The sequence below is a fragment of the Bufo bufo genome, chromosome 3, assembly GCF_905171765.1.
Source record: "Bufo bufo chromosome 3, aBufBuf1.1, whole genome shotgun sequence".
Lineage (NCBI taxonomy): Eukaryota > Metazoa > Chordata > Amphibia > Anura > Bufonidae > Bufo > Bufo bufo.
In genome coordinates this window covers 445,082,780-445,103,612 of record NC_053391.1, presented here as the reverse complement: position 1 = coordinate 445,103,612, position 20,833 = coordinate 445,082,780, and the positions used below count along the sequence as shown (strand labels likewise).

Here is a 20,833-nt window from a genome sequence, read left to right as displayed (position 1 = left end):
AAAGAAGTTTAACATTTGTTAGAAAAGATTGATATGTAATGGAATAAACATGTCTGAGACTGCACAGATGTCAGTGGTAGAATCTAGAAAATCTTAATCTCGACGTACAAGCTGATTACTCCCTCTTACTACTGCAGGCGTCCTTGGTGTATTCAGCTCTAGCCGAGTACTCGAACTGTGGTGAAAATGAATATTATAACCAGACAACAGGTCTGTGCCATAGCTGTCCAGAGTGTGAACCGGGGGAAGAGCCATATAATGTAAGTAATTGGGCCAGTCAGAACAATGCCTCTCTGTTATAATGCCATCAAACATCATATACCATCTAAGTGGGCGAGGTTTGCTTATTTTAAAGATCCTAGATTTATTGTCCTCATTATTTTGTTTTAGAGATCATATATATGATTCCGTTTACCGCAGGGTGAATACTAATATATGTACAGATTACACAGGTGTGGGCACATGCCCCTGTCTGTAGGCTGTAGCTGTTTAACTGCTGCACAGATTTATGCAGAAAGCCTGATTGGTCTCCATACAGCATTAAAATGTATGGGCTCCGGTGAGGTGAACAGATTTATCATTGAAGTCTCGGTGAATAACTTTTAAACTTTAAAACCATTTTAAAGCATGGATCCGAAGATGCATTGTTACCAACAAAGCTGACTTCGGATTTATGTTTTAAAATGACTTTAAAGTTGAAAATCAAATCCCGAAGTTATTCACCGAAGTCCTGCGAGACTTTGGTGATAGCGAATTTGACTCACCAGAGCCCATACATTTCAAAGCATTCAAACGACGTTCTGAATGAATCAACTTCGGATCTAGGATCCGAAGCTCGATTTTCTCAGCCCTACTCATTCGTTTTCACTTCAGTGCAGTAAATATTAATGAAGCCGTGCTGGATGAGGGTTGGGGAAGGGCCTTCTCCCAGCAGATAGATTTTTTAATAAAGAAATTATTTTACAGGTCTTCGTTGGGATTTAAACCCCAGACCTTCAATACAACAGACAGAAGATTTTCTATGACATCTGCCCCTCGATGCTCAGTACACTCCCCCCTACCCATTGATTGACAGGACTAGACGAGATAGCCCTGTCTTCTCATGTCTGCTGCTGTGCCACCTATACAGAGCATGTTGTATGGGGACAGGAAAATACTTACCTTGTGATCCTCCCAGCAGCTGTGCTCCTCTGCTGCCTGTGGAGCCGGCACCTATTCTGGGTGGACTGACGACACCGGCAGTGGCTAGGAGCATCCCAAGGTAAATATGTTCTCCTCCCCACACAGCGCCCTCTCCCTTCTGCTGAGGCTCCGCTGCCACCAATGAGTGCAGGCAACCACATATAAGCCACAGAGCATCACAAACAAAAGAAAAGTTTCATTTTAATCAGCATGATCAACTGTACCTGGCAAAATGTCTGGTTTAGTAGAGTTGATCATGTTTACAGAGTCTCTTTATAAAGCAATTTTCTTCACAAGCATAGCATTAGGCTAGTTTCATACTAGCGGTAAATTCTTCCGGGGATGCTGTTCCAGCAAAGAAACATCCTGCTGGAAGACATTGTATTCGGCATAACCCCACTGGAGCCCATTGACTATAATGGGACCCGACGGAGATCCGGCCTGTTTCCGGCAGTAGTGCCGGGAATGGACCAGAAAAAAAAGCGCTGCTTGCAGTGGTATCTGTCCAGCCGATTCCCGACCCTAATGCAGGAAACAGGCCAGATCCCCGCCAAGTCCCATTATAGTCAATGTGGCCTATCAGCGATCCGGCCTTTTCCCGCTTCGCTGGATACGATTCCTTTCCTCTGACAGAACAGCCGGCCAGAAGAATTTGAAATGAAGGGAAAAAGAGCCATTTACCAGTCACCATGAATAATGTGTCCACCATATTGTACAGTCCATTATGTTTACAGGGATACTAAATATTGTTTTGTTATATTTAATAGTAAATGTGCTACAAAACAAATTTATTGTAATGATTTTAGTAGAAAAAAAGCTGGAAAGTAAGAATTATATTTTTCGGCCATAACTTTTACTAAAAAGAGTTATTTTATAGGTCAACCATGGGATTTGAACCCCAAACCTTCTGTATAGTAGGCAGCAGCATTACTCGCTCCTCTATAGAAAAGCTCTGTATTAGGGCTTGTTCACAAGACCGTGCCGTGTTTTGTGGTCCGCAAATTGCGGATCTGCAAAACACGGATACCGCCCGTGTGCCTTCCTCAATTTGCGGAACGAAACAGACGGCCCTTTATAGAAATGCCTATTCTTGTGCGCAAAACGGACAAGACTAGGACATGACTCATAACTTTTGCGGGGCCACGGAACGGAGCAACGGATGCGGAGAGCACACAGAGTGCTGTCTGCATCTTTTGCTGTCCCATTGAAGTGAATGCGTCTGCACCCGAGCCGCTAAAAATGCAGCTCAGATGCGGACCAAAACCACGGTTGCGTGAATTAAAGATAGGATTTTCTATGCCTAGTGCTAATACTTTTTCTTCACCAGCACAATATACACTGCGTGCAGAATTATTAGGCAAATGAGTATTTTGACCACATCATCCTCTTTATGCATGTTGTCTTACTCCAAGCTGTATAGGCTCGAAAGCCTACTACCAATTAAGCATATTAGGTGATGTGCATCTCTGTAATGAGAAGGGGTGTGGTCTAATGACATCAACACCCTATATCAGGTGTGCATAATTATTAGGCAACTTCCTTTCCTTTGGCAAAATGGGTCAAAAGAAAGACTTGACAGGCTCAGAAAAGTCAAAAATAGTGAGATATCTTGCAGAGGGATGCAGCACTCTTAAAATTGCAGAGCTTCTGAAGCGTGATCATCGAACAATCAAGCGTTTCATTTAAAATAGTCAACAGGGTCGCAAGAAGCGTGTGGAAAAACCAAGGCGCAAAATAACTGCCCATGAACTGAGAAAAGTCAAGCGTGCAGCTGCCAAGATGCCACTTGCCACCAGTTTGGCCATATTTCAGAGCTGCAACATAACTGGAGTGCCCAAAAGCACAAGGTGTGCAATACTCAGAGACATGGCCAAGGTAAGAAAGGCTGAAAGGCGACCACCACTGAACAAGACACACAAGCTGAAACGTCAAGACTGGGCCAAGAAATATCTCAAGACTGATTTTTCTAAGGTTTTATGGACTGATGAAATGAGAGTGAGTCTTGATGGGCCAGATGGATGGGCCCGTGGCTGGATTGGTAAAGGGCAGAGAGCTCCAGTCCGACTCAGACGCCAGCAAGGTGGAGGTGGAGTACTGGTTTGGGCTGGTATCATCAAAGATGAGCTTGTGGGGCCTTTTCGGGTTGAGGATGGAGTCAAGCTCAACTCCCAGTCCTACTGCCAGTTTCTGGAAGACACCTTCTTCAAGCAGTGGTACAGGAAGAAGTCTGCATCCTTCAAGAAAAACATGATTTTCATGCAGGACAATGCTCCATCACACGCGTCCAAGTACTCCACAGCGTGGCTGGCAAGAAAGGGTATAAAAGAAGAAAATCTAATGACATGGCCTCCTTGTTCACCTAATCTGAACCCCATTGAGAACCTGTGGTCCATCATCAAATGTGAGATTTACAAGGAGGAAAAACAGTACACCTCTCTGAACAGTGTCTGGGAGGCTGTGGTTGCTGCTGCACGCAATGTTGATGGTGAACAGATCAAAACACTGACAGAATCCATGGATGGCAGGCTTTTGAGTGTCCTTGCAAAGAAAGGTGGCTATATTGGTCACTGATTTGTTTTTGTTTTGTTTTTGAATGTCAGAAATGTATATTTGTGAATGTTGAGATGTTATATTGGTTTCACTGGTAAAAATAAATAATTGAAATGGGTATATATTTGTTTTTTGTTAAGTTGCCTAATTATGCACAGTAATAGTCACCTGCACACACAGATATCCCCCTAAAATAGCTAAAACTAAAAACAAACTAAAAACTACTTACAAAAATATTCAGCTTGGATATTAATGAGTTTTTTGGGTTCATTGAGAACATGGTTGTTGTTCAATAATAAAATTAATCCTCAAAAATACAACTTGCCTAATAATTCTGCACTCCCTGTAGAGTAAATAGATACACTGAGAAATTAGTTTTCTTACTAGTTATGAAAAAATGTTGTAAAATTTTTACTTTCCAGCTTTTTTCTTGCATGGTAAAAGTTATTTTTTTCTGCAAAAGTTAATGTTACTAAAAAATAAATAAAGGAGAAAAAGCCATTACAATAAGTATGTTTTTGTAACATACTATTAGATATCACAAAACAGTATTTTGCATTCCTGTACTCATAATTAGTGTTGAGCGAACTTCTGTTTTAAGTTCGGCGTCTAAAGTTCGGCTTCCGGTTAGCGAAGAATCCCAATATGGATTCCGAATTCCGTTGTGGTCCGTGGTAGCCATTAAAGAAGTTCGCTCAACACTACTCATAATAACCTGTACAATAGAGTGAACAGATTATTTATGGTGATCGGTAACCAGCATAATATCAAAATTGCACAATTTTTTACCTGTTCATTTAACCCATATTAAAAGTTGATAGAAATTAAAATCTTACCAATGTGAATGGCAAAATGGCTAGACACAAAAAAAAGTTATGGCTTTTATGGTTATGAATGTGAGAATGGCTAGAGGTGGGGAAGGTTGCTGTTAACACAGTTTTCCAGAAATTCATGATGGTAACCCCGGCAGCAGTTAAAAGCTTTTTACACGAATATACTGAATCAAATCATTGGAACCTGTGTAGCATTTTCCTTTCTATCCTGTGCTGCCCTGAAATAAGAAGTTTAAGAAACCTTTTTGAAAACTTCTTTGAAACAGAGACTGTATATCCCACGGAGCCAGCAAATGAAATATTGTTTTGCTGCTTTTCTCCTTTTATATCATTTTTCTATGTCATTTTAGTCTTGTGGATATGGAATGAAAGATGAAGATTATGGTTGTATTTCCTGTCCAACTGGCAAATATTCTAAAGGAGGCTACCAAATATGCAGGAGACACAAGGATTGCGATGGATTTTTCCGAGCAACAGTTTTGACTCCAGGAGATTCTAAGAATGATGCTGAATGTGGACCCTGCCTTCCAGGGTAAGGTTAAATGCAAAAAATACTGTCTATAGGAAACATTCTAGAAACGTCATAAAATTAGAGTCAATAGAATACACCAAAAATTTGGTATTAGCAACGGTTGTTTGACTAATGTTTGGTTGAAAAGGGGTTGTTTTTTCCAAATGGAAATGGTTATTGTAAATGGGGCTGAGCTGCAATAACAGACACAACTCGTCAACTACAGAGGCGCTGTTTGTGAAAACCAACAGACCTTTTCTAGAACAGTACCGTAGGCCATATTTACTAATGTGAGTCCACTTAGATTTTGGTGCAAAACGTGGTACAATTTGGAACACTTAGGTTTCAAGAAAACATCTGCATAGTGTGAAAAGGCATGTGGCTTAGCAGAAAGCATGAAAAGGGATGTTAGTAAATTCTTCCCTAATATGTATCTTCAGATCAGATAGTCTCTTTCTTTATCTATGGGCACATTTTAATTGTAAGCAGAGCAAGATTTTAGATTTGTTCACAAAAAGAATGATATAGTACATTAAGTAGGATATTTGTGTCCTACAATGGATTAAGGGAGTTCTACACCACTTCCAAATTAATGTCTTGTGCTAAGGATAGACCAATGTTTAATTGATGACCTCTAGGACTCCGGCTCCAATAAAGGTTCTACATTGCTCTTCATCTTCTGCTTAAACGCATTTAGTCTTATTCACCTCTTAGATGAATTGAAACATTAATAAAGGTGTTGTCCAACTTAAGAAATGTCTGTAAAAGGCAGGAAAGGCATTATAATAATAAAAAAATAAATGTCTGCCTACCATTCTGAACGCCCTCTGCTCCAGCGCCATTGCTCCAATCCTTCCTACTACTTCAGCAAAAAACATGACGTCTTGGCTACAGTTGCCATCACTGGTATACAGCATGAGACTGTTGATAAGGGAATGACCAGAGCAGTGGCTGTGAAACAGAGAACTTTGAAATAGTGAATATATATTTTGTTTTACTATTTTACTACCTTGCCATGTTTTTTACAATTTATGTTTTAACCTGGACAACACCTTTATACAAGCTTTTGAAGATTACCCTAATATTCCATGTACCGTATGTTATATGAATATAATCTTTATTGACATACATTATAAATGTTAACATTTTGATCCTCAAACCAGATTCTACATGTTAGAGAGCCGCCCTAAAAGCATTTATGGAATGGTTTGTCACTCTTGCTCCCTAGCACCTCCCAACGTCAAGGAGTGTAAGTAAACCCACATTCTCTTACATATTCTATAATGTAATGTTATTTCCCAAATTCATCACTAATCAAAGGACATAAAATAAAAGCATGCTGTGTAGTAAGGAGCCAATCAAACTAATTTGATTTTTTAAGGGTGTTTAAGGGTTTTGTATAAAGAAAATATATCTTGACTTCCGGGCTTATTATTTAAGTCCCATTGATGGTTTATCATAAGCACTGAAAATGTCCAATCATTTAGATCCAATTTAGAACATTCAACGCTGTGCTGTTTGATGATGGCACATGCAGTAGTAAGAGCATACTCGAGCATTATCGCACATGGGCTGCTATCTCCATACCTTTATAGTCATTAATGCCCAGAAGAGGACTTACTAAAATGCACACATATCCACAATGAATTTAAAGAGGACCTGTCACCTCTCCTGACATGTCTGTTTTAGTAAGTACTTACATTTCTCATGTAATAACAATTCTGGAGCATCTATTCTTATGACTTAGGTATAAGTTATGAATGAATTACTAGCAGTTTGCAATGAAGGTCCAGATAGGTGTTACCAATTGGGAGGTTGTCCCTGCACAGTCTGACACTGGCGACACTGATTGGCTAGTTTCAGACTGTGCAAGGACATACCTCCAACTGGTAACACAGGTCCTCTTTAAATATGTATTACAGATGTATAATATAAGCATTTATATCGGCTATAATGCACCCAGTCCATACATGAAACACAGGATTGATTTTATATGTGAAACAGGTACATATATACAGTTAACCGTGTAGTATATTTTAATAAAGAACATTGGCCACAAGGTAAGAAGTTCAGAATATTCTACGATCTGTATTATATATGTTCATTATCATTACGAAGACAATTCTTTTCATTTCATTGTATTCACATGTCTTTAGTGTTATCTACAAAACCATTCCATTACTCAATATATGTGCATTGCTTTTAGCACACAAAATTATTTTATGCGGTATCTTACACGCGTGGTTAATGTTGCACGTTGTGATATGTACTTATTTCTTCTGGAATGTGACGTTGCTCCAATACTGATGTGTGCAACAATGCCAGGGGGTAACTGAATGGTAGGGAATAGAATGGCTCTTTTATTGTTTTATGCGCTAGAAGAAGATGATTAGTTTGGTTCACTAGGAACTTATACCAAGGTTTTCAAGAAGTAAAAATTTTTCTACAAAATATAACATATATTATTTGCATGGATATTACCACACACCGGTGTGTGCCCAGTTTATAAAATGTTATTATAAAGCTCATTACCCCATGCTCGATACCACCTCTGAGAAGCGCATAAAAAGGCATGAATGGATTAGATTCTATACGTAATTACGGCAATCTCGACCACAATTACATTAAGAATGCACAGTGATCTGTGAATGTCTTAAGTGTCCATTCTGTAACATGTACACAAAGAAGTACAGGGTTTATGCTTTGCATGTGATGATTATACGTTCATTTAAAGCATTGTGTACTTGAGAAATTTAAAAGCACTTTAAAAAGAGACTTAGAAGTACGGTAAAGAAATTTAGCAGTTTTAAATAAAAACAAAGACACTTGAATAAAATGCTGGCGGAGTAGATACTGGTGTTAAGCATGTGTGTGACATTACTATAGGGGCTATAGACAAGAGTTTATTTTAAGTAGATCAGAGTAGGATCCCTATAAAGCATGGACATTCGACAGCACGTAAGCCATAAAGGACAATACAGCTGATAATCGGAGAGGAACTGTATGCCATTCATCACTGTATGAACCCCAAAACTTCTTCTGGTAAGCGTGCAGCTAACTTTATGGTCTTCATTGTTGATGAGATACAGACATCAAGAGTTCAATATAAGAAATGCTATTATATTGCCCCATTTTATAATTCTTGCACGTACTCCACCAGTGATTCATGCAATATGGGCTGTCATCAGATGGAAGGACAGGGCTCATTTTAATCTGGATGTCATTAGGTTGTTTAACACAACGTTTTGAGGCAGCAGTGCATAACTCTCAAGTGTTTCATTTGTTCGCCTGGCACAAGACAACTAGGTCAATCCTTGGTCAAATTAAATATTTTTCTTTGTAGCTTGGAGATTAAATTTAATGGTCTAGGGTCACACTGTTATTGCAGCACAATATATATCCATACAGCATGGGTGGGGTCGGTCACTATCTAGCACGTTGTCTGGACATCCTTCAGTTTTTAGCTTATTGCATGCACAAACCAATTAAAAATCTTAGCATAGCTAAGGTCATCTTATGTATTTTAAAGTTAATACAGTTTTTTAATTAGATGACCAAAATTTTACAACCTATTGTCATTTAGAAATGTTATACCTCTGAAACATGACTGTATATTCAAATGAAGGTCCAAAAGTTTCTTCCAAGATTAAGATTAATCTCGGACAGATAAACTTCTACTTCTTTCCATCCAAAACAGATAAAATATCCAAAAGACAATGAATATAATGTGCACAGGCTGAATGTGGGCAAAATGTAAGGTCTTATCCATGATATAAAAAATGAAAATCAGATATCATCTTGTACACGACAATCTCTTTCTGACAAAGCTAGGACCAGCCCTGAACCTCACATGGATCCAGAGCTCTCTCCAATCATTACTCCAATTACTTTGCTGAAATTATTTCAGGCTATCTGTTCTGGGGCATGTCTGTTCTTAGGGAACAGGTCCTTTCTCAGGGGTCATCTCCTTTCTCAGGGGTCATCTCCTTTCTCAGGGGTCATCTCCTTTCTCAGGGGACATCTCCTTTCTCAGGGGACATCTCCTTTCTCAGGGGACATACCCTTGGTGCTGCAGCTCTCGTCTTGTAAATATCACAACTTCTAACAGAAGATATGGCTGGTGGCAGTTAAAGGATGGAGCTGAGTTTGAATGTCCACCTAAGCGAGATGGACAGAAAATCAGGAACGGCAGGTGGCACTATATAGATAGATTTTATTAAGTAATCAGCAGCTATACAAGCAATTATAAAACGTATTCAGTTCCAGGTGCAGGTTCAAAAGTGTATGGGACAGCCCCTTTAATATATGAATCGAAATACCAACTGACCATGGTGCTCCAAGGAGGCTGGACATGACAGTTATAAATTTTTTTCTTTTTTGTAAGCTCTTTAAAATAATTCAGTAGAACAGAAAATATGCAAATTTGTAATTACATCAATTGGTAACCGTGTCAAGCAACATATGACCTTGCATGCCTGGAATGAGTGTTTTCTAATCATGACTCACTTTTTGCATCATACCTTTCACCAGTTCTTCCCTACTTTCTTAAACGTTCCACGCATCTTTACCTTGAAAATACAACAAAGCATGTGAAAGTCTTTCAGGTGCACATAGTCACCTCCGGAGATAACCCACTTCTTAACAGACCCCACACTTCCTCACTGCATGTGTTTTGTTTTCTTCTCAGGTTCCAAGAAGAAAAAAAAGAGCACACAAACGTCTAAAGTGTCTTGAAAGCGACTGAAAATCAGATCATCATTGTTGTTTGTCTTTGTCTCACATTCCATATTTTATAGACTGCCCGACACATCTTGCACTATGTTATAACATTAATAATACTAACCCATAGCAGCTAATCAACTCAGAATCTTTCATCCGCTATATATATTATAAATATTGTAAGCAATAAATAAATATGCATCTTTTCATGACGATTCACAGCACAGTGTCTTAAGAGACTAGAGAGGTAATTAGTATATCATTACAATGTTCTCCGTACAGGCTACAAGCATAAATATCCATTCTGTATAAAATCAATAAAGAACATTTATTCTTACAATATTACAATGCTAGACTTTCAAATCATTAAAATGCAAACATCAAAGAAATACATTTGCAAGTGAAACATTGCACATACAATGACCACATACCAACGTGACAAAATTTAAAGGGCCGTAACAAATTAGAAAAGGATGGCTGCTTTTTTTTTTCCAGAAACAGTGCCATTCTTTGGCTGTGTCTGGCATTAAAGCTCAACTACATCTCTTTACAAAAATGAAAAGCAAGCTGTACCTCTGGTGCCACCCCTTGAAAGGCAGCTATCCTATAAGACAGTGTTTCACTTTTTAAACCTGGCCTGGGTCTGAGGCTAGTTTGCGATGCTCTGCATTAATGAGGGGCAATCACCCTGAAGCAGCTATCTGCAGACAAAGTACTAATCCTAAATTATGTCTCAAGGCCCATTTAAAAGGGTCAAATATTGATGTATAAGACAGCTGCCTTCCTACAAGGAGCACCAGAGGAACAGCTTTCCTTTTTGTAAGGGATCCAGGGGGTACTGTTTCTCCTTGTGGAAAGCGCCTAGTACACATAAAGAGTCTTATGAGCTATGCAATTCTGGAGAAAAGGTCTGAAAATTGTCTCTCTTTCCAAAATGAAAAGAAAGCTATAATATACTCACACATGCTAGGCCATCCTCCCAAGGAGAAATAGTACCCCTCCTGGATCCACAACAAAGGCCTCTCGTCAAGTTCAATTATGTCTCAAGGCCTGTTTTAAAAAGTTTAAAATTGACTTATAGAATAGCTGCCTTCCAACGGGTGGCACCAGAGGTGTAGTGTTCTTTTCATTTTTGGAAAGGGCAGCTAATTTGGTCCATTTCATGGCCAATAAGATTCCTTAAGCTACTTGGTGTTCTCCATAAGGATACTATACATGATTAACATTGGAGTTAACAAGGGCAGAATTCAAAGTTAGTTAAATGTTTTTCTGGCCCCTTTTTTATAAATCCTAATATAGTATGTGCAATTTCCTTCAGTTCCTAGTCTGTAAAGTAATCTTTAGTTGGTTACAGCTTCATAATTAGAAATCGGTAACAATACAAGTTGCATTGGGTTAGAGCATTCCAATAAGACAAAGCCTACATTTCCGTTCATTTAGGCTTTTTTACTATCTGTCTCTGAACGATACCAGATATAAAGGATCCCACTCAGCTCTAGGTAATCCAGCTAAGAATGTGTGACGGACCTTTTTGTTGGGATGATTATTGGCCTAAAGAATGCTTGTTCCCGATCATTGGATAAGAAATCCTAGCACTCCTCCAGGATGATGCTAGTAATATGAAAATATTATTCTAAATCAATTTTCAAAACTTGGTCTCAAAAATCATTTTTTTTTGCCATTTAGTAGTGCCAAGTAAATAACAGTACAATATAGTGAGAGCCAGTGTTAAAATTAATTTACAATAAAAATGTCATATTATTGGCATCATTCTGGAGAATGCTTTGACTTCTTGTGTTTTTTTGAAGTGGGACGCTCCTATCATTCAGTACCTCCTATACCCAGAGTGTTTCTTTGTTCTCATTCATTGCCCCCTGTAAAATGCCATTTAATCAGCAGACAAAAAAGCATGCACTTGTTTGTCAGCAGATCAGATCTTTTATGCTGATTTTCCTTTGTAATCAGCACATCGCCCCATGTAAACTGGAGATATGCTGCTGAGCAGGTGCACAAGCAGTTCAATTATTCATGCCATTCATTCATTCGGACAATTATTGGCCCACATGAAGATCCTTAAGAATTGTTGATCAATGTACTATATCGTCAATTGCCACTTGTTACCAGGGAGAAACCTGCCTATGTAAAAGGAACTATAACAGTCAAGTTCTTCTATGAAAAATCAGCAGCTGAACATGTCATGACCATACAGCTGACCATACACATAACATAGCCTCAGGTCCACTATGTTACCCCATAGAGACACTGATCAGTCAAGTAAACATGTTTGTTTCAATCGGGAGAGGGTGACAATTCACATAATTTAGACATTGGCAACGCTTATCTCCTGGAGGATAATGTATATTAAAAACCAGCAGGTAGACAACATAAGAAGTAAATTTAAGGCCCCCATGACATACCATTTCAATATGGTTTTATGTTTAATCATAAAGACTGCTCAGTTAGATGTGATGCGTCTTGGACCATGAGTGTTTCCACACAAAAGCAGTGCAAATGTTGACTATACACATATTGAGTGCTGATATCTAGGAGGTCTATAGTGCCCCATATTGTGACCACTATCTCCTTCTGGCTGTAGGCTTAACATTACACAATATATTAATCTAAAACTGGACTGTTTCAAACATGAAGCCCTTTACCAGTGGTCTCCAACCTTTAGCTCTCCAGGGAGTGTGCGGCTACAACACCGATCATGCCCAGACATTGTGGCTTTCCGAGCATGTTGAGACTCAGGAGTTATAGTTTTGCAAAAGCTGGAGAGCTACAAGTGGGATGGCACTTTCCTACGCAATTTTATCACCTCATTGTACTTAAATAAACTGGCGGCACTGACTAAAATGATGATTATGGTCCAACAGGTCATAGGGGTAGAGAATCATTAAGTTATTTTCTCTTAAATATAATACATTACACCAAAGATAACTTGCATACTACAGTCCAGAAGCATATTATGCGCTAGCTAATAAATAGGGTGTCAGTGGTGTGTGCATATCATTCATTGCAACCTGCTATATATTTGCTTTGATTTGTGGGCAAAAGAAACATCAACATTTCCTATCTAGAATATCTTCATCTTTTGTTTGGAATCTGCCTGTACTTTACCACACAACAAATTATGCCCCACATAATATTCCTGGAACCTGTAATTAGTATGCCCATACGGTGTGGAATTTATTGAGGCGTGACCCCTCCTCCCATCTTCAAGGCACACATTGTTCTGCGAAGAATGCAGCCACACATCTTATTTTCTTCATCCCTTAAAACCTTGGGTTTTGTTGTTATTCACATGTGAGGAACACAGGGCCATTCACAAAGAATTTTAGGGGGTAGCAGCTGTGTGTTTACCTCCTTATGCAGGTGCTTTGCTTGGCAGCTAGTGCAAAACCGCACACACAGTCAGGACCTGTATAGAAATGCCTAAAACAAAAGCTCTGCGTGTAATTCATTAGAACAGGGACCTTGATTTAAAGCGGACCTGTCACCACACAATGCAATGTAATCTGAAAACACCATGTTGTTGAGCAGGAGAAACTGAGCAGATTAATATATATATGTTTGTGGGAAAAGATTCAATAAAACCTGTAATTTATACATTTATATCTTAGCTTTTTCCACCTCCTGTGAACAGCTATCGGTACAAGGAAGAGGTGTTATCAGTGACTGGCAGCTATCTCTTATGCTCACATATACACACAATGTTATCAATCACTGATAACCCCTCCCTCCCTCCTGATAGCTGTTCACAGGAGGTGGAAAATGCAAAAAATAATTAATAATGTCTAAATTACAGGTTTTACTGAATCTTTTCCCACAAAAAATATATATCAATCTGCGCAGCTCCTCCTGCTCTATAACATGTTGCTTTCAGATTGCACTAGATTTTGGGTGGTCATCTTTAAAAAATAAATGGGAGACATAGAAATTTAATTGGAAATCATGTATACAATATAGAAAAATTGGATTAACAAAAAATGTTCAGGTGTTAAGTGTCAATAAGTGTGGTAGATTTCAGCAACCCCATTTCCAGTGTTGATCTAGAAGAAGGCAAAAATGTATATGAGGCACTTGCTAACTACCCAATAGTAAGGTGGAAAATTACTTCCTGGCAACAAATTTAACAATTAGAGGGAATTTATGAAAAAAAAGATTACTACACTGCTATGTGTACTGGCCTTTGATATACCTAGCAGTAATTAGCAGACCTAGAAATACTTAAAGTGGTTATCCAGCATCAACCCCAATATTATGTAGGCCTGGACTGTGCTGTACCTAACATAAAAAGGCACTGCTCCCCGCCACTTTGTTTCAGTACAGAGGGTCCTGTCTGGCTCCTTCCAGTCTCTGGTGTATAAACTCACCTAAGCGGTTATCATGCCTTTCGGGAACAACATCATTACTGATGCCAGGGATTGGCTGCAGCAGTGCATATGTACCCTACTCAGGGGACAGAGCGGAACAGAGTCAGGGTGCCGGACTGGAGCAGAGGGGAGCAGGTGAGTGGGCTTCCTTCCATGGGAACCACACACTAGGGGGCCTAATTAAAAACAGGACCCAGTCCTGCAATAACCCTCTATCCTCTTACATGGGCTAATGGAACCAACAATGCTCATTCCTGATCATTTCCCCATGAAACACGCACTGACTACCCCACAAACAGCATACCACTTGTTTGTTGGATGATCACATCTTTTATGCGGCATGAGAAATCATTGGTTATCAGCAGCACATTGCCCCATATAAACAGTGATGTGTTGCTGACAATAATGAAATTGTATGTCCATAAACGACCGTTCAGTCACATACAGAGAAAGATGCTCCATGTAAATGAGCTAAACGAGCACAATTGACATGCTACATTATCAATCAGCGCTGGCCCTGGGCAAAATATCTGCCCATGTAAAAGGACCCTTTTAATTGTACACAGTATTTAAATCAAATCACCCCTAAGCTGTTTCTTTTCCAAACTGACTAAGGCTTTATTCACATCCCACCGTTCAGCCTTTCCGTCCTCCTGCTCCGTTTAGGAGCAGGAGGACGGAAAAGGCACATAGATTATAATGGGGTCCGTTATGTTTCCGCTCAGAAGATGATTTTTAAGCGGAGACAAAAATTCCTCCATGCACAACTTTTTGTCTCCTTCTGAGCGGAAACATTACGGACCCCATTATAATCTATGGGGTCCTAAGGGCTCCGTTTGGAACTCAGTTTGGCGTCAGTTATGTGCCTTTTCCGTCCTTTCCGTTCTCCTGCTCCTAGACGGAGCAGGAGAATGGAAAGGCAGAACGGTGATGTGAACGAAGCCTTACGTCAACTTTTATAATCTTTTTGGTTGCTCCAACTTCACCAGTCCATCTTGGTCTCCTTTCCGCTCTAGTTCAGCTCTGTTCTACATATAAATAGGTGCCCAAAACTGTACACGAATATGTCTATGCCTCTTTTGATGCATCCCATGATTTCATTTACCTTGGCAGCAGTTGTCTGGCACTGGTTGCTTAAAAAGGACCTTTCACCGATCCTGACATATAATATAGGCACCTGGCAGTGTAGGGTATGTTGAGGAGATGTCCTTGCGCTTATTTTTTTTTCCAATGATCTGCTCCGCTCCCCCGTTGTGCCCCTCGCTCTGGTTTCCTGCCCGGTTTGCTATTCCATACCATCGGTACAAGGAGGAGGAGATGGCCGCGTTTCTCAGTAGGCGTCTCCTTCTCCCTGGCTTATAGATTGTTTCTCACCCCAATGCATAACCTTACATTCATCTAGATTGAACATTACACTTTTTGATTACTACTAACGTCTCATGTACAGTATATGAATGGTGTGCCCAGGATCTGCATGGTGCACACTAATTCCCTATGGTTACATAGTACTAAGGTCAGGGACTCCAGAATTCCCTATTGCATTGGAAATCTCTTTTAAGATAGTTGTCCCTTTACAAAAAAGCCAACATACCGTATATAAGTGGAGCCTTTAGTGGCGCTGTCAATTTCCAAGTGGAGGTGAAAGATTGTGAAGCAGACAGCCAGTTGTGCCAGAAACTACAACATGACATTTAGATAGATCCTATACATACAAGATCTACAAATCCAAAAACATTTTTGGTTATTCTTTACATTTAACCAATATACAGAGTATACCCTTTATATTCAATAGCATGTATTGCTGCTGGAGCTCACACTGTACCTCAGCTGAAAAGAAGCCTTACTATTAGCTATATATTTTTCTGACCATATGAAGAATTTTCTTTGCTAATTCTTAAGAAGCGAGGGACCTATTCCCGGCCATTGGCTTTCTTTGTAGGCATATGTTTTCCGTTCTTTCTTGTCTTTCATTTTCTCTTTTCTGGCCAGTTGCTTTCATCTGGAACAGGAGGGGAGGAAAGGCTAGAATTGTGTATAGGTTTGTAGCTCTGTTCTATAAAGAAACCTACTGATTATTTAAATATTAAGTAATTTTCCTCAGTTCTTTATTCACTAATGATGAGATCAGATCTATAGAATCTGAAGTGTTTTTGCTGCTATAGCTCCAGGAACATACAAGTGTAACATTTCCTCCACTTGTTCCTTCTTCATGTTTTACATGTGTTTCACGTGGACTTTATTACAGTTTCATAAATTCTTCCTCCACTTGCTTTGATCGCAAGTTATTTTGTCCTTGCTTTGAAACTCATTGTTCATTTAATGCCATGATTTTATTATATTTGCTAGATTTGGCAACAAAATCTATTCTGGTGTGATAGTAAACCAAACAACGTAAGACAACATGTTGTTATAGAAATGCCCCAACCATACAACTCTGGTAAAAATTCTCAGGAAAGCATAATCCCTTATAGTATATGGAATATCCATAGATGCTAGTACCAAGACGTAACTATAATTCATAGGGCCCCATAGCAAAATAATATGGGGTCTTCACCACCTAGTGTAAGAAAATGTAAACAACAGCATAAATAGCAAAAATTATAGTTATTTATAATAGCACCATATATAAGAAAACCTACATTATGGCAAAAAATCTTCATATTGTTATAAGGTACAATGTTCTAACACTGATTGGTGCTCTCTACCTCTGGGCCCCATAGCCAGTACTGTTGCAGCTATGGCTATAGTTACGCCCATGACTAGTACCCAGCCTGCTTCCCAATGTAGATGGCTAGGACCAATCGTTCTTTCCATTTCTGATGATCCTTTTCCTTGTGTCTTTCCCTCATTACACTACTTTTTATGATGAAATTACTCCCGTTTTGCTAATGAATGAGTTTTGTGGTTTGGGCAAATGCTTGCTAATACCAGTTGGTGCCAACAATGAATACTGGGAGCCTTATGTAAGTTATTGACCAAGTCATGGATAGATGCCAGAGCATATTGTGATGGTATTTAAATGCCGCTCAGGGGCCAAATACCTCCTTAATTTCATCGTGCAATCCATTCTCTCTAATTTGTGTAACCAGAAGTATTTGTTTTTGGCCCTTGTTGCCTATTTTTGTTAGCACCTTCTCAGCAGTAATTGGATTGGTGTCTAAATAAGATTTGCAGTTATAGTACTGAATTTGGGTATCTGCTGTGAAAACTTTTCTAAAGACCATCTCGTTGAGAAGACCACCCCTTTACCTGGATCAGACTTTCTCTTATTTACTATAGATACTTGAGCTCCCTTTTAAGATGACACAATGCAGTTACAGATGATCAGAATAACTTTATTTTTACAACAGTGGCAGGACTTTCCGAGTTGAGGACCTCACTTTATACTTGACATGACACCAAATCAGGTTGACTACTGGTTATCAGCTCATCCTACTATGCAACCGTGGTCTCGGCTACAGCCTGCCCCGCATGTACCCCACTTGCAGAGTTGAACCAGTCCCTTAGTATGGGAATTGCTGCAACAACACTAACTTTTGTGGGTTTCCAGCTACCCACTGCAGCATATAAAACCCCTCGCAGCACAGGGTCACAGTGTGGCTAAACATTCCTAGTCCTTAGAAAGGGGCAACATCTTCAAGGGTCACTCAAACTTATAACAACAATACATCTTAAAATTTTAACACAGGATATCATTTGCTTGCATAACCACTGTGCCACACGTTAACCCTAGATGCGGAAGGAGGGATAACACACTTCTACATAATCTTATCTTCCAGTAACACACTTAGCTTGTTATGGTCCCTCTTTTGCCACTCATGAACTCCCTTTGCTAGGCATGGATGAACAGACCCTCAGTAGTCTCAAGGGCAGCCAGTCCCACTATCTGCTGGTCACCCTACTCTGGGATGGTGCACTCACAGCCCACATAGACTGAGCAATGGCCCCTAAAGTCTCACACCCTCTCCCCCAGATAGCTGTTTGTCTCAAGTCGTGTTGCTCAGCACCTCCCAGGCTCTCTAAAGTCCTCCTGATCTTGTCTTCTATAATAAATTGTCCAAAATATATTTATTGTATACAAAATACAATTTCTATGCCTGACATATTTTTTACAATATCATAGACAGTAACACAATCCACCCTGTTCAGCAAAGTGCGTATTTCAGGAAACAAATGTTCTTTCTCCATCTCTGCACAGTGTTCTCAGTACTGTAGCAGGAAGGCACAGTTTTAATACTTGTAAAATATTGACTGCCGTTTTTGTAACAGGAATCTGATAGATTTCCAGTACATGTGGTTTTCTTTATAGACACCATTGAACAGATTACTGTGTTTTCCATTTTGAATATTACATAAAAATGACTATTTTTACAGAAGGAAGCACATGAGAAGGTTGAATCAACTGTATATAGCGGCAGTGAGTCGTGTTACCTATCTCAAGAGATAGCAGGGTCTGTCTTGGCTGTCGAATAGACTTGGCTGGTTTAAAGGGGTTGTCTCACTTCAGGCAATGGCATTTATCATGTAGAGAAAGTTAATACAAGGCACTTACTAATGTACTGTGATTGTCCATATTGCTTCCTTTGCTGGCTGGACTCATTTTTCCATCACATTATATACTGCTCGTTTCCTTGGTTACGAAAAAAGCGCCAGCCTCTATGGTGGCTGGGACTGTGGGAGTGCGCATAGGCTGGTGCTTTTTCCTATAGTGTTGGATTGCAGGGTGGCCCTAACCATGGAAACCATCCGTGTATAATGTGATGGAAATATGAATCCAGCCAGCAGAGGAAGCAATATGGATAATAACAATACATTAGCAAGCAGCTTGTATTAACTTAATCTACATAATAAATGCTATTTGCTAAAGAAGGACAAATACATGGTTGCTGGTGGTAACATCCTATTTAAAAAAATAAATTTAAGCAGTCTGCAAATTTTCACTTTTTGGCACAAATTGCTTGCCTGTGTATATGCACAGAGACCTCCTGGATTTAGGTGATCCATCTTCTTCATCTTTCTTGTCTTCGCATCTGACAAATAACTGACACCATTTTGAGAAACTTGCCCAAATCAATTAAAAAAAATTATTTATTTGCAAAATTTGTGTCAAATTCAATTTAAACTAAATTCGCTCATCTCTGGTAGCCTCTTTTATATGAGCTTCAGTTCACGTATATGGTAGTATGTTTATGGATCCTAGTTGTATGGACACAGAACCCAAAAGACCATATTGTACTTTCCACAGGTCTTCGATTTCAGACACAGACAAGATTGCTGTATGAGCTTGTGAGAAGAAAAAGTGGCATGTTCAAACTACTGTACATAGCATAGTATGGAAGTGTCACATGGTGTGTCTACGGCTTTGTAACATGGATTCATAGGTTCTCCAAGTGCCATAGTGTAGAGGGTCTGTGCTTGAGACACTGCACCTAATAACAAAATAAAAGTATAGTAGTTATTTTATTCCACAAGTTTGATTATTTATTTTGATTTGGTCTATTCTCTGGTATTAACTTATCTGTATCCAGGCATAACTTGGGAGCTTCTGCAAAATTTGTAACTAGGTCTCCAACAGAACATTTTATAATCCTAGTGTCTTATGTGGCCTGGGTGCATCTGCTACCTCTATACCCCTTATGTGTAACGGCCTTTGGTTTGCGCTGTGACACTGTTGCCACACTTGCGGTTGCCCGCGGCAACGTGTTGCTGTGAGAGCATGCAGTGGCAGTGTCTTGGTCTTCTGGGTGATTTGCCGTGACATGGTTGCCACGCATGCTGTTGCCGTGGTAACATGTGGTTTTAGTAGGCTTGTGTGTGCACTTCCCCTTTAAGTTGTAGCCTTCCCTTGTCTGGTGTTGGAAAGGGTTAACTCCCTGCCTAGTGTCTTGTGTGTGTGGGTGTGCTGCTTGGGCTATTTAGTCTTTTGCTGGATGCTTGAAGCCCAGTGTTCCTCCAGCCTTGGTCTATTGCTGGTGGTTCTCTGTTCCATCTGTCCAATTGAGGGCCACCCTTGTGGTCATCAATGTTATCACGGTGTCTCCTTCCCTTCTGTCCCTTTGTGTATGGAGTGGGTTTTGATCAGGGTGTTGTATGTCTATTTTTGGTGTTGCATGTCTGGTAGTGTTTGGTGTCCAGTATGTTTTTTTAGACATTCCCTGTTTCACATTTATTGCAGCTATGATGTCCTGGGTCCCTGTGTGGTCGTGGTGTGTGTGCTGTGTCCTTTGATGTTGGGTGGACACTAAGCACTTGTGCACGGGTTCCATTCAGTGTGTCTGTGGCAGGTAAGTGTGTTGCTGGTTTCACTTACCTGCCATTTCCATATGCTGTATGTGTTCCCCTCTGCTTGCAGCCTGGCCTAGTTAGAGACTCCTGTTCCTCCGTGTTGAGGATGAACAGGTAGTCTCTCCCCTGCTCCTATGTGAGGGATTTCCAGGGCGACTCAGGATATTAGGTATCCCGTGTATGAGCCGTCCCACCATCGTGGTCCGCTCATACGGTGAGGAGTCAGGGAAGAGGATTAGGGACGCGGTAGAGGTGACCTGCTCTCTTATCACTCCTTTTGGCCAGGCTGATCCCCTTTTTCTTTTGACACCGCACGGTGGGGGGTTTTCCCCCCACTCCTCGCCGTGACATTATGGCTATGCTTCTGCCTGCAGTGT

At 39.9% G+C, this 20,833-nt stretch overlaps 1 protein-coding gene across 1 annotated transcript in view; it reads left to right on the top strand.

Annotated features, from left to right (window-relative positions):
* Positions 1-20,833, top strand: part of EDAR (ectodysplasin A receptor) — a 53,332-nt gene that overhangs the window by 6,345 nt on the left and 26,154 nt on the right. Inside the window, 3 exon segments of the mRNA XM_040425073.1 lie at positions 138-260; positions 4,916-5,097; positions 6,240-6,325. Coding sequence (XP_040281007.1) covers positions 138-260; positions 4,916-5,097; positions 6,240-6,325 — 391 coding nt within the window.